At 41.0% G+C, this 15780-nt stretch overlaps 1 protein-coding gene across 1 annotated transcript in view; it reads left to right on the top strand.

The window, feature by feature from the left end:
* LOC119661130 (sialin) overlaps positions 1–15780 on the top strand; it is an 82529-nt gene that overhangs the window by 12156 nt on the left and 54593 nt on the right. The window contains exon 2 of the mRNA XM_038070329.1: positions 12702–12808. Coding sequence (XP_037926257.1) covers positions 12769–12808 — 40 coding nt within the window. The 5' untranslated portion in view covers positions 12702–12768. The remainder of the gene's footprint in view (positions 1–12701; positions 12809–15780) is intronic.

Here is a 15780-nt window from a genome sequence, read left to right as displayed (position 1 = left end):
TTACCAATTAATACCATTTATAATGCGCTTTTCACACTTCATTAGATGGTCTGGTGTGATATTTTGCCTTGGGTTTCTGGAAAAGCATGGAGGCTGGAGTCAATAATTTTAGTTGATTTATCTTTAACTTATTATAGATGATGTGAAATGATGTGATCAATGTTTAAGGCAAAGCCTAATTGCAAAGATAGTGATACCTGCAATCAATTAGTTGAGGTCGTTGATTAGTGATTCCTCCATTCGAAGACTAAGTTCTTTCTAGAAATTGCTTAAGGACTGTGCACCTTCCTTTAGGGCTATATCATAAAGATGTTTCTTGAGGGCTTCAGGGACTGTAAAACTCCTGATAGCTTCAATTAGTGCTGAATAGATCAAGTACAAGTGGCAAATAGTGCAGCAATTCCACTCCATACCTAAAGTCGTATTTGGCAAACTAATGCGGCAGACATATGCGCAAAACATCCTATAAACTGAGCATTTCTTACTTTGAATGGTGTTGAGGGAAACTTCAAGTTCTGTTAGGATAGAAATCTTCGATTCGGAAAACTTCATTAATGACATTTTGGAGGTTTTGTATATTATTGGTAAGTCCACAGAAACAAATAAACTTCAAAGACTCAGAAAGGTGTTTTTTACGATTTTGCCGCAAAGGTCTGTCTCGTGTACATGAGGTTGCTGAAGATAATTGACCTAACCTACGGTGTGAAAAGTCAGGTACCATTTACCGAATTGATATCAAGGATCGGTTTATGATCTTAAATGCAGTAGAGGTTTTAGTGGCACCCTTAGTAGGTGATGGGATATAATATCACCTTTTGAGAAAAACGATATTATAAAGTAATTATTAGGTAATATCATACACAACACCTTTCAATACCCTTACCATATATGTGATGTTACATTACTAGCATCACATATTACATTCAGCAGCCAACATTACAAAATATCACTAGAGTGATGTTTGTTCTGCATTTATCACATTCGTAAAATATACGACAGCTTCAAGTAGGTATGTATGGAAAAAAACGAAAGAGTGTTAACACTTGTAAACGACTGTGATCATCTTGCTCCCAGGGCAGAGGTGAGGCAGTATTTGATGAGTTTCTCTGCCCTGAAGGAAATCGTAAAGTGCCTTCGTCTCTGATTATTTATTCCTTGGATGCTAAACCCAAAAGGAGGACTGGTGGCCAAAAAAATGTGGAAGTAAGTTGCTCTCCTACACCAATCCCCACACGAACATTCCTTAGGACATGGTTACGTACTAATCGAAACCTTGTTTGATTGTTACAGTCTGTGTTGTAGCCTCTCTTCCCTTTTACAGGGACCTCCTTTTGAACTCCAAAAATGCAAAATGGAATGCGTGGAATTTCGTCACAATAGGTGTAGTTGTTTTCGAGAAAAGTGCATATGACAGATGGACAGAGACAGTTTACTGAATTGGATTAGGTTTTGTTTCTATACAAAAAAGAAATCGGAATGTTCAATTGTCATCCCATACTATGAAGAATTTTTGAACCCATTCTTGATAAGCACGTTCGCGGTATCGTCTAAATTATCGTGACCCAAGCCGAATTTACCAATATTGTAGACCTACTGTCATAATACGCACTACACGGTTACTCATGGAGAAGCACGGTGAGAGGCATCGCCCTCTCTAGATTGCATTCATTCCTGGAACTAGAAAACGCGTTTGATTGCATGGCACACAAGCCTGTTTTGTATGACCTGCAGCAGCACCTACTGCCCGAGGTAGTTGTCTCTGGGTTCAATGGTTTTATCGTGATCCGAAGAGTAACGTACTAATTGTAGTAAGCATATCAAGAGGGCTCGGTCTCACTGTTAATGCTCATCAAGGAAGCGTCCTCTCGCTACTCCTCCTCGTTCTTCTTTTGGACCCTGTCACGCAAGGCATCCATCGCCCAGTAGCCTAGACACTGCTGCAAGCAGATGATGTTTTTCTAGCGCCTCACAACAAAGCTAATCTCAAAAAACTGGTTCAAAAGTAGAACGATTGCTTCATTCCACACGGTCTTCGACAGAATCTGAATGAAATCGATTTTTTGACGACCGACGCGAATGAAACATTGTCAGCGCCAACGACCAGTCGAGAACCGAGCGGTTTAAGTACATATCTGGCACCAACGCTCTCAGCCAACGGTGAGCCAGCGTCATAAAATTGTTTCAAACATCAAGATAACCTGGATAAAATGGCGCACTATAACTGGCGTTCTTTACAATCGGCATATCAACGAACGAATGTACCCCAGTGTCATTCACTGGTCGACTACCAAAGACAATAGACTCCGCCCCGCGGTAATGCAGACAAAACGGTTGCTTCAGATGGGTAGCGTAACATGCACTCGTCACATCCACAATGAGGACGTCTACAGTCAATATCAGGATCCGGGCATTGTGGAGAAATTGCCTATGACCGCGAAAGCGAGGCTACCCCGTTACTGAAAGGGACAAAGGTCAAAGAAGAGAAAGATTTCAAGGCGGTGGGTACACCTTCAGGCCCAAGGCTGCTTGGTCTTTCTATATTGCCTGAAATATTGATTTTCTCCTTTAACTGGGGCAAAAATAAATAGTTGCGTTTCAATTCTTAATCGTTTATTGCGGTTTCAACCCTATTGCAGGCTTTCAAAATCCGACTGAATAGTTTTGGATTGTTTGTACACTAGGGGGCGGGGGGATTGTATGTGGAGATATCACTGATAAAGATAAAAGACTCATAGCAGAATAAATTGGGCCTTTCGATCTAAGGGCTAGAGTGGAGCTTGTCTATTGCTCTAAAAGAAGATTTTCTTACAATTTTGTTCATGTCTTCCTATTGGCAGCAACTTTTCAGTGGTAATGGAGGAAAAGATGGAGCTCTCATTTGAGTGATTGCTAAGTATATCACTTTAAATATTGCTTTGAATTGGGAGGCGTATGTATTTAAACAGGTAGAGCGTTCTGATGGATTTAAAGAAGTGGCGCTCGTCTGCGTTTTCATTGGCTTTCTTTTGTCGAACGACTTTTTGAAGAGATCCTCCATGTATGTTGCGACTTGAAAGTTCTTCCTAATATGGGGAACGTAGACCACAGTGCTGATGAGGGTTTTCCCATCCCCGCATTGAGGAAGGGGACATTGAATCCTTCCAAGTTGTCAGCTTCCCTTGTGGGATATTTTTAATTACCTTGTTGGAGTACCGCACATACTACTGACGATAATTTAAAATAGCGCCCACAACTGTGGATTGAAAGCAGAATGAGTTGACTAACTTCTGGATTTGTTGAAAAGCTAAGTTACCCATGTATAGCATCCATTCTGATTTGGCAATCAAACTAAATGTTCTCCGAGAAGCAAGTTGAGAAAAACAAAAATACAAACGAGTTTGTTTGGAGACGTAGGTTTGTTGATGGCTTATACTGTTAAGTAAACGAAGCACTAAGTACACCATGGTCTATAAGGCACGCTGATTGGGTACAGTGTGGATATGTGGCAAGCAGTTAGTCAAATTTTTAGGGGAGTCAGGTACCTCTTACAATCCAGGTACCATGAATCAAAAGCTGAAGACGCTTACGATTTCGTATAGGGTAGAGGAAACTCGTCAAAGGCTGCATCGATTTAATCCTTATACAAAAAAGAGACTAGGAATTCCAGCAATGCTTTTAACTATGTCCTTAGTTCGGTACCATATAAATGGAGATGATAAGGGGAGAGGGTAGAGAAGGGAGGACAAATGACAATGAAAAGGCTGATGCCATGATTTCAGGTCAGTCGAGTCAGCCTTTAGTGTTCGTCAAATATTGAGAACCTCTTCGTCCAATTAAAGTTTTCATAATCGAAGGGTCATAAAGTTAGTCCCGGAAATTATCCTTCGTTTGAAGAGCATTCCAGATTCATACTGTGGTATCCACATAGAATCGTCGAAAGAAGTACATATATCCGGAGTAAACAAATCTGCATGGAAGTGGAGTTTAGATGCCCTGGGACTGATTTAACCTGGAAGAGGGGACAGGGATCACTGATTTTAAGATAAGCAGAGCCAGTAGGAAAGAGTAAGAAGTGATTATCAGGAATATTGGCCAAAACCAAATGGTGGAAGCGATCATTGACGGTGGAGCGGCAGTCCATGAATACTGTAATACCTGAATAAGGGAAAGGAAGTAACATTATTTGGGTGGACGAATTGATCAGAAAAATTTGGCTATTGATTGGAAGGTAAATTGAAGTGACGACAAGGAAAGAAAGAAGGCTAGGATATTAACTAAAAACTATCCGAAAGAGGATTAAGGATTTTGAGTGTTTAGTTGAATACATACAATGGAAGTAGATGCGTAGGTATAGTAGGAACAATGAGATTTTTGCCCGCATTCTTGACAACCCTATTTGTGAAATCGTTGAAATAACCGTGAATTAAGTCGGATTTGTCAAGAGCTACGGAACTACTGACGCAATACACGTTTGGTGATTACTCATGGGGAAACATCGTGAGAAGGATTCCCTTTTTTACATTGCATTTCTGGATCTGGAGAAAGCGTTTGATGGTGTGCTACATGCAAAACATCAAGTACCAAAGGGACTCGTGCGCTGGGTTCAATTGCTCTATCACGATCCGAAAAGTAAAGTTCGAAGTGTGGTAAGCGTATCAAAACCGCTTCGTGTCTCTGTTGGTGTTCATGAAGGAATCGTCCTCTCACCACTCCTCTTTGTTCTTGTTATGGATACCGTCACATGGGACGCCCAGCGCTCTATACACTGCTTTATACAGATGATGTTTTCCGTCCAGTAGCAAACCTGTCCAAAAATGGAATGAACGCCTCATGAAACACGGTGTCAGATTGAATCTGAATAAAACTGAATTTTTGACAACCGATTGCCATGAAACCGGTAATATACGGTCAGTGGCAGTGATCTGCTCAAAACTGAGCAATTTAAATACCTCGGGTCAACGTTACCAGCCAAGAGAGGGCTGCGTTATACTTCATGCATTAGTACAACCTGGGTGAAGTGGCGCCCTTGAGGTATCAACGAACGTCTTAAACCTAAAATATACGACCGGGTCGTCCGTTCTGTCGCCCTTTATGGTTCTGAGTGTTGATTGACTATAAAAGACAATGAATAGCGTCCTGCGTCGTCATGTTACGTTGGATCAGTGGCATAATACGTCATGACCACGTCCGAAATTAGGATATCCGTAATCGATATGAGGTTGCACCGATCGTGGAAAAATTATGAGAGACGTGTATTCGATGGCATGGCCACGTAATTCGCGCTAATAAGAATAAACTTGCCAAGATTAGTCTGAACATCGAAGCCGATGGTAAGCGAGCACAAGGCCGATCGAAACAACGGAGGCTTGATACGCTGGTTGGTGATTTCAATGCCTGCCCCCGCAAACTGGCGCAACTGATCAAGACGGGCCGCCCCTACTTCTGAACGGGACAAACGCTGAAGAAGAAGATGATCTGAGTACTTTATTTGCGACTTTGTCGAATTCCGTCCTTCGGATATATTATTTCTGGTATTCTGGTGAAACGATGATCACTACTGAAGGGGTGCACTCTAGGATAGTTCGTAGGTAATGAGCGAAAATAAGGGCTTTGGATTCATTACTGTTTGCCCAACCTCGCTTTAAAATCGGATAGGGTATTGCGTCACTTCAGAAGCATTTGAGTCTGCGAAGGACTCATCTGAAGTGGCTCTTCTCACGAGGTTTCACCGCAGCTTTTCTGGTACCAAGGGAACCGGGATGACTGTCTCAGAGTATATGCTTCAGGAGAATTCTTAGAGGATGTACTTTCGGTTCGGTTATTTCCTGTTAGCTTCCTTGAGGGAGTTTTCCAGAGATTTTGCGAGATCAAGAATTGTTTGGCCTCATGATCCTCATTTTATCAGTGTTCTTTATTAAAGGTTGCTTTCAATTAACCGAATCGTACAACTAGAAGTATCTAGTTAAACTACTCCCCATCCACGTAAAACTCTATCACTACAGAGTGAGTTTGACGAAACCTTGTCAAATTCATAATGAAATGTGTGTACTCATCGGATTCAAACTCGATTTACTACTTGAGCTATAAAGGCACCATTTTTAGGGGGTATTAGAAATAGGCCTAGGTCTTAATCCTCTTTAACTCTAACTCTTTACAAAATGTCATTTCAGTTTTATAATCAATTAAAAAAGTTGGCTAACTTCTACACTCCATACGAAATATGGGACATTTCATTGTTCTTTAAATATTCTGTATTCACTGCATATTTTTATTTTATTTCGGATTCCCTGACAATCACTTTAATGCTTGCATAGAGCGCCATTGTAATGCAGTTGCACGTACTCAATATTTATGTGCTTTATATATATAGCCAAGGAGCGATTGCGTCATATTTACTGAAGCCGGTGACATTACGTACTATGGGTTCACGAGAAATACGAGAGAAAAAAGTGAAAATCCGAACGTGCGTATGTAAATAACTTTACTAAGAGAAAAAAAAACAAATGTATCTGTGGATATAAATCTTTTGGATTCGTATCAAATTTTTGTTTGGTGTTAAATTAAGGTCAGTACGTGTAGAAAATCTTAAGTTAGGTGACTAGAATGCAAGGACGTAAAGGACTCCAGGGCTAATAAATCAAGTTGAGTGTTGTTTGAAGGCAATGCAATTTGTTATTACCATTGATTGATGGTTACAACGTTTGATGAAGGACTACTATTTCGAATGGGTTCCTTAATGGCTTAAGTATGTATGGCTACTGTGTTCTCTGAGATCAAAGCAAGTTCTTCCAAGTCAGGATAGTCTTAGCACTTCTTTTCTAGCACTTATCATACCTAGAAGTGCGGAAAGTTATAATAATTATGCCCAGTAAAACCCACATCATAATTCCAATCTTTTGATATCCAACAATTAACGTTTCCTGCCCTTTATAGTTTTCACGTTTTAATTTAATTAGTCTTTGCGTTAATTGCATTTCTGGCGGCGACCATCCTTGTGAAAAACAGACCAGACATTTTGATGAAGTCATAGGGGGGGCGGGGGGATGTTCTGGTAATTAAACACTAAACCGTATAATCCACACTTGAAGTGGACACACCATATACCCTTGGGGATATTGGGTATGATGTGATATTACCTCAATATTGATGAAATCTATGGCAAACAAAATTCAATTTTGTGTATGTATTTTGGTAGTGAAGACTGCATAAGGCAATGAAAAATTTATGGAGCAACTAAAATGAGCAAACATTTCAGATAAAAGATGTTTTTGATTTGATTTGTTCGGAGAAATGAAGTGAATTATTTGCCAAATCTCAAATATGACCTTGTTTTACCATAATAAAATCGTTTATATTTAAAAAAAGTGAAGTGACGGCGGCTTTACGGTTTCTTACCAGGACAGAGGCAAATCGTCGACGTAAAGCCGCCGTCACTTCACTTTTTTTAAAAAAGTTTGGGTGCAGGCCCAGCGAGGGGTCCGTGGACCAGAAAAGAAGGAGTAAGTTGCTCCTCAATTGGTCCGGTCCTGCATTAAGTTGATGCGGACTTAGGACCCCTCTTCATTCTCAAAACGAATCGTTTATATTTATTGAGCAGGTTTGCGTTAATGAGAAAATTACTGGGGTAGGTTACCATAATCTCCAAACCAGGGAAGAATCATGCGCTGATATTCTAAGGAGATTAAAAGGAGAACTTATCGATTTGGGAGATAATTTAATCTGCATTAGACGGTCTCAGAAAGGAGACCATATGTTGGAGCTACAGAAATCCAAAGGTATACCCCTGGTCATACAGAAGTTTTGAAATTATTCTCTTTTTCCAAAAATGACATTTGCCGTCCCCTTCATGGCACTCTGCTCTTCACTCCTGTGGTGAGGTCTAAACTGAGTGGAGAGCGCCGGTGACGTCATCTGTCGTCTGTCTACGACTGCGACCCCTAATTGATTGTTGATTTTAAAGGTGTATTCGTTGAATTTAATTAAATAATTAAATGATTAAGTGATGAATGTGGTGTTGTCTGCAACTAATAAAATGTGATTTTGCCTGCGATTGGGGGATGTAATTGATAAAGAGTTATATAAGCCCCCAAAGAAGAACCCTCCCGTGAAAGGAATCCACATATACCGCTTTAGTCAGAAAACTTGCTTGGTAAGTTAGTGACGATTACAATCACAGTGACTACCAAGCGATTTTCATGTAGATTAAGGGTGAATCTAGCTCGAAAAAGAGCTTTTGCAGAGTGGGGTTAGTTGAAGGACATTCTGTGCTGCGCTTAAGCGTGACATATCCCTGATTCATACGACCTTAGAGAAAGTAGTACAGATCACTCAATGGTTGTGGTGAGTATGCGATCTTACTATCCCCAGCAAGCGACTGCTCTCCAGTAGGCAACGCCTGCTATTGGTGGATCAACGAAATTGCAAGTTTGCCGTCGCATGTATTCGGGCAAGGAAGCTTTACTAGGGGCTTAGAGCACCCAGACGATGTGGAGGCTTCCGACGGCAGTAGTGAGAGCGGTAAAGATTAGACTGGGAAAGGTCGGGCTAAGACTAGCAGAAAATGGAAAAAGTCTTACTAACGAATCTCAGAGAAAATAATAACGAACCTAGAAAGAAAAGTGTCCGGATGGCTCAAGAGAGCGCTGGGCGGTTGTAGCGGAAGGTCGCAGATTGTTGCGCCAACGATTACTATTATTATTGGAAAGAAGAACACTACCAAGGTGGAAGTCTGTGAATTTACCGGCGAGCATGCTTGTGGAAAGATAGATAGTGCCACCGCGAAACTCGCAAAAATGTTGCCGAATATTTTCGGACCGAAACACTGTGGGAGATTGTTTTTACCCGCAGGGCGGAGGCACTTGCAAACTATCAGTGAGTGAAGAGTTTACAACGGTTTTATAACCATTTCAGATGAGACAGTACATACTAGTGGTGGTAGGCATGTTCTCAGTTAGCATTCTAGCGAAAGAAATGTGTGTGCTATACCGAGCAAGAGCTACAGAGTTGATCATAGAACACAGGAATGTGGTAAAGTCAGAGTTGGATGATCAACGCAGATGGAACGAGTGTTCGAAGGGTCGATGGACAGTGAAGCCCATGGTGTTTTACGTAGGCACCTGTCGTGAGATTTAATCCTACGGTCCTCTTAAGACACGGATTGATTTTTTGACCACAATCAGAGAAAGGTAAACGGTGATCCAGGCAAACGAGTGCGTGTGCCTCTAGGTATCGAGGAGGAGCTACGGACATATATATATATGGTAAGATCGTTAATAATAATACCCCAGGTTTTCTTGATATACCCACAGAGGTTTGAAGCTGGCAGGGAAGGCAAGGTCTGATCTATTCGCTAACATCTTGCAGGCGTGCTCAAAAGAAGGAGTTTGACGAATACTGGCGCAGCAATCCAATTGGATCTGGGCCTTGAACTGTGTTACAGCACTTCATTCAAGACTGTAACAGTAAAGTACAGGATTACAGTTCCCTGGAGGAAGCAATGTGCGTTACCTACAACAGACTGTTACCTATCGTCGAAAGAGGCAGTGGTCTGTCGGAGCGACGGTATGTGATGCAAGAAGCACGGTTGGTAAATGTGGCAATAGACGCGCTATATTCTGGCGGTTCTCGTGCATGGTAGTGAGTGTCAAAATTACATATAATTCTGCCAACTGGAGCCAAATTAAAGGTACGTTGGCTAATATCGGTGTTCCTGGATATTTGGCGAATTTAGTTGACAATTACCTCTCAGAGAGAAGTCTTTAATACATAATGGAGGAGGGCTGCAAAGAGTGCATCGTCATTACTAGGATACTTGGCTCGGTATGGAGTCCCCTGATGTGCACTGTCATGTATAATGGAGGCTTTGTGCCTCATATAGTAGAGGAGGCTACAATTTTCGGCTTTGCTGATGACCCGGTTGAATTCGTTGTCGCAAAGCAGCCAAAGGATGTGAAAGTTTACGTGACGTCGACAGTAAGAGCGGGGAAGACCTGGTTGGAAAAGGTCGGGCTAACCCTAGCTGATGAAAAAATAGAAACAATCTTAATAACGAACCTTAGAAACAGGAACACAGGTGGGGGTCGGTGGATTTACCGTTCTTTTAGCCAGTTATTGCACACTTGGGAGGAAAAGGAGCATGCTTGTGAAAAGAAAGCTAGTTCCGCTGCGGAATTCACAACAATGTTGCCGAATATTGGCGGACCGAAACACTGTGGAAGATTGATTTTAGCTGGAGTCGTGCGATCTATGCTGCTTTTGCATCACTTGTGGGGGCGGAGTCGCTTACAAACTCTTAGTGAAGGAATTAGTTGATTTCGATTTACCGATTTATGAGTCTGAGGGTTTGCAGTGCTTCTAGGACCATGCTAGATTAGACAGTAGTAGTGGTGGCGGGCATAATGTCAGTTGAATGCTAGCAAGAGGGGTTTTGAGGAGGCGCCGAGGAAAACGGGGCAGCAACCTTTCCGGCCAAACTAAAACCAAGTGGCCGAGGAGAATCTCCACGTGGTGGCACCGGGAAACGCTGTACTCATTTTGACTTGCTGATTGTGATGCAGTAGGCGAATGCTTCAAGCTTAAGTAGGGGGATCAGACGCGAGTCTGCATGGGGACTCATCCTTGCAGGGAGTATTCTGGTACCATTGGAACCAGGATAGTCCCAAGAATTAATATGTCATGTTGAAACCGTTGACTTCCTAGTGGTAGTTTCATGGGGGTTGTGGTTATGTCCAAGCGGACAAGAGGCTTTCGGATTCAACTCGGGTGCCGTACTCCGTAGTTCGGTAAATATCTAGGTAGGTCTTGCTTTCACCAGTATGAATACTGAGCCATGTCCTCAACATAGATTGGTGCCATTGTGCGTGCCTCAACGGGGATCTGATTGTGGTAATAAAATCAACCCGTGCATTAAAAAGACCATGGGGTTAAGTTTATATGATAGGAACTCACGTTGAAGCATGAGGATTTAGCCGTACCATGGAGGAGGAAAGGAAGGGTTCATAGAACATCGGAATGTGGAAAAGTCAAAGTTGCAGGATTTGACAATGCAGATGGGACGAGTCTCCGGAGGGTTGACGGTCAAAGTTCGCAACGAAGAGCTGAAATCTGAACCAAGCGATAAGAAGGAATGATTGCTCAAAGCGCACAGTGGCGGAGATCCTGAACTTGACGAGGAATCTCTAGAAAATTCAAAAATGTAATGTTATTAGCTTCATGTTAGCATATATCATAATGGGGTATTTAGAAACCTAGATTGTTCTGGTGGGTAACTTGTAAAAGCGAGTCTTGCGTTTTGTCAAGATTAAAAACTGTTTCGAAAAGTGTTAATCTAGATTTTCCATTTGATATCTCACATTCGGTGTAGAGGAGGCTGAGGATCCCCGCTCTTGCTCCTTAAAGATTAAATGATTCCACTTCCAATATATCCATCGAATTTTGTGTCAATAGGTATAACCGTTTCCGAAAAGGGTGTGTGGCAGATAGAGGGATATCGTGGGCAATGGGATATAAGCGGCTAGGAACAAGCGGATCACACAATTGGAGTAGTGCTTATCAGATTAGGGGGAGAAGGAAGTCCTTAAAATCAAAATGGGAGAATGTGTGACCTTATTGAAACCTCAACAAGCTGTCTTTAGTTAGTGACAAAGGAAACGCTGACATTGAGAAACCACTCATTGGCAGGAACGATGATCGCCAGAATATCGTGCATTATGCCAGTAGTAACCAAGTGCTTGCTCAGCAACTGCTTGGAATGGAGCAGTAGAGGCTCAGTCTCAAAGAAAATTATTGACATTTGCGAAGTCCCTTGGAGTTGCATGGGTTTACAGGACGACATTGAAAGACGCAGTGTGTGTATTGGCCACAATGAAACTGATCGGCATTTTCACAGTGAAGATCAATCGCTTATATGAGGCCAGAGAACGAGGTTCAAGGTATTGCGAGAACAATACCTTTTGGTATCACCTTGGCTATCTGGCAAAGGAGTAGAAAGGAAGGTGGACACTAATCCAAAAGATCGAAATGAGTTCTGGTTGATGAACAATGGTGGTTAAATAAATTATCACTTCACGTAGTTATCACAGAGCGCGGCTGTTACAGGATCTATTTACCATATATGGTATAAGATGTGACAGCAGCCTGTCTTGTTTCTTTGTTCGAGAATTACGCGGAAGAGAGAAGAACAACCCTCGGATCTAAGGGGGCATTGAGAAATGAGGCTCTAATCACTGAAATTCTATAGTCGGAGGAAGTATGAAATGCAGTGACCATCAGCTGCATTCCAAATGAATTGAGGAAGGTGGAACAGAGAAGAAGGGTACATCTTGAGGAAGGGAGAAACCTTATAAGTAAGTAAGGGAGGCAACAGTTCTACTGGATTTTAAACAATGTAGCGCAATAAAGGGACACATGGCCCTCAGTCTCCTTCGAGGCAGTTTTGAGGATGAAGCACATTAAATTTCAGAAGGATTGCCATTTTAGTGTCAGGAGGAAGGTTAATAATACAAGTGTTTGGTACTTTGCCTGAATTTTAGCTGTTCAAAGTGGAAGGTTTGATTCTCATTGAATAAAGGAACAAGTTGTTCCTGAAATATTGGTGCATATATGCGAAATAAAAAGTACTTGCCTAGCGTAGGAAACGGTGTTTAAAATTGTATCTTTTAACTAGTTTTATTAATCAACTTCCTAAAATAGTATTTCCAATAATATGGTTTCTCTCTTTACAGAACGGGCGTCAATTTAGATATTCTCCTCGAATACCAAATCTTAGTTAAGTGAAAATCAGTATACAAAATGGCGAATACCGAAAAAAGAGGACTTTATAAATTAGCAAGTGAGTATCTTTTCGTTGTTGTTGATATATAATATAAAAATTTTTATCTTAGATCTATTTTTATCTAAAACTATCCCACTACAATTCTTGAATTTTTTTAAATATAAATCGTATTAATTTTATTAAAAATCTTTGGATTTTTACGTGTGTTGTCATTTTTCAACACCAGATTCTACGGCATGGGAACAATATATATTTTTGGTAGCTAAAATTATCGAATTAGAAATGTGAAATTGATGCCAACGGTTATTTCCTATTTTTTTCTACAATCAAATCTTTTAGATGCCCACGTTTGTTTCTTATTATTTTTTCTATCATGGCGTCATTTTAGAGGGGTGTGTCCAAAATTTATTGCAGGAAAGCTTTCTCGTGTGGAGATTGTTGTGGTCACATGATTGCGGAGATATTTTTTCAAAAGAATTTCCAAGTCTGAACCTGATTCCGTATCGCTTCTTCAAAGTGTAAAAAAGTCAAAAAAGAAAAAAATCGCAGAAAGTCAATAAAAAAAAATAAATAAATAGAAATAAAACTGGATCAAAAACATGAAAAAAAACTGTTGCATTGTTGACAAAAACGAGTCCGAAAAATCAAGGTTTGGTGACTTTCTAATGGTGTCAATGTCATAGATGATGCAAACAAATAAATGAATACGTAATTTTTGCTTTCCTTCAAAAAACTTTATTTTTTTCACTTGGTTTCATTGCTATGTCGTCATAAAGCACATGCGTTTCAATTCCATAAAAAAATTACCACCATTTGCACGATATTTTTTATGCGTAAATATTTTTGGCAAAGGCTTTTGTTTTCTTCATTCTATTCACGGGTAACGTGTCTACGTCAATTTAGTTTTCTAGTTTTTTTTTCGCGGAATTAGAAAAGCAATTTTATATTTGAAAGTTTCATTGGGAAAGGTATCTTTCTGATGTGGCGTGTGGTATGTCCGATTTCAAGGTGCAAGTGATTTACATGAGTCTCTGCAAGGCGAACGGTTCACGGTCCTACTTGAAGAACTATCATCATCACTATTAGGCTTTCTGTTAGTGATATGTTTCTCTATTATAAATTCGTCTCTCCGTCTATTTTAAGGACTCATTTCCGATTTGAATTTTCTACGTCTTATGGTCTCAGAGGGGCACAATAGTTCTTCAAGGACGCGGTGCGACTTTCCCTTAACAAATAATATGGTCTCAGAAATGAACAAGAACTTCCCAATCTTATAGTAATATTTATTGCATCATATGGAGTTTGGTTATCTTTAAGTTATGCCATTTGTAGCTTAAATGTGAAGATTTTAGCTCTGGGATCTCATAAGCTCGCCCAATGATTCTGGTTCAGTTGTTGAGTGTAGATAAGCCTGGAACAGTTTGGATCGCACGCATTCATTGCTGCCCAATGATTTTACTGCCTATACAGTTGTCCATAATGCCAGCAATAGCACAAGAATAATGATAGAATCATTTCCTCATAGGACGCTGACGATTAATGGATTTAAGAATGTAGTAAACTGGGGACATTTTTAATATATTTTTTTTTTTTGTAATTGGAAAGTTCAGTTTTAAATGTATGCGAATTCGGGTCAGAAGTGGATTAATTAGGTATTCGGGGTGAAGCGAGTAAAACAATTCGCCATGATTTTGATGTACAATTCTGTCAAATTACCAACGACTGATCGTTGAGGTGCTTACCGATAAGATATTTGACGAGTATAGGAGCAAGAGTGCTGCAAATCCGGCGGAAGATAACAACGCAGTATACATATCTTGGCAGTCAGTGTGACAGCAACACACAGCAGCGAAAACCGAAGCGTAATGAGAATGGATCCTGTTATGTCTGTGGAAAAATTGGTTATTCGGGGGACAAATGTGCGAAGCGGACACGAAACTTCGTTAAGGAGACTAAATAGCAAAACGAGACTCATTATGTCCTAGATCACTCGGAAGTGGTCCACAGGGTGCCTTCGAGTATGAGCTGGTGTTTGGATAGCGACCTCACGAGGCACAGGTACACCAGTGAGGCTAGTGCAGATCGAATAGGGGGAATAACTTCCCGGGAACAAGCAAAGACAGCAGCAACTGTAGTCTTGCGTATGTCGGATGCAAGGTTAGGTCATTTACACATGGATATATTTATAGACTTGTCGAGAAACCGAGTGCAAGGAGTAAAGCTTCTGAGGAAAGACGGGACGTGTGTCATTTTGGAAATCTGACGGCGAAAATTGTTACAGCGAAAGCCTTAAGAGGACTTATGTCAACCATCAGGAACAAAGTCTAAGGGTGAGAACAGATACATCGTGACCTTTATTGATGACTATAGCGGCTGGTGCGTGCTGTGTCTCCTGAAGAGCAAGGATCGTGTATTCGAAGCGTTCAGGACATACAAGAAGTATGTGGAGAAGCAAGCAGGAAGGAATCGTTGACATGGTAGATGTCTATGGATTCATGAAGAATTTCCAACGATTTACTGGGGGAGGGGCTATTACGACAGCTAATTATTTAAGGAACCGGTGCCCCAATGGGAGCCACGGAAGAGCTATTTCTTTCGAACCATAGTTATTGAAATTAGAACCAAACAAATGAGAGTGGAGAAGGGACCTGGACGACTTCAGGGGGGAGACCAATTGAAGGGAGATTGGTTGAGTACTATGGAACGGTGAAAGCGTTCGTTCGACATGATCATAACCAATCGTTGAAGGCAGAAGACTGTGCAAGGAATACTGAAGAGAACATTCGCCATTACGAGGCGAAGAAGGTCAGGTAGGCTAAAGTCTAGGAAATCGGGATAACCATGAAAGTACGTGAGTACGTCAGAAGTTGCATCTGAAAGAGCATCTTGTCAGGAGGGCTTGTCACGGGATGAAAAGACCAGAAGCAGATCTAACGAATGAAGTCTTCAACTGGGGAGGGCGTTCGAAACCTCACTAGTACTGGAAGATAAACGGTCCTCGAAACGAAAGGAACTCAGAGGACTTGACA

This window comes from Hermetia illucens, chromosome 1 (genome assembly GCF_905115235.1).
Source record: "Hermetia illucens chromosome 1, iHerIll2.2.curated.20191125, whole genome shotgun sequence".
Lineage (NCBI taxonomy): Eukaryota > Metazoa > Arthropoda > Insecta > Diptera > Stratiomyidae > Hermetia > Hermetia illucens.
The sequence above is the reverse complement of the archived record's forward strand: the minus strand, read 5'-3'. Positions and strand labels throughout refer to the sequence as shown.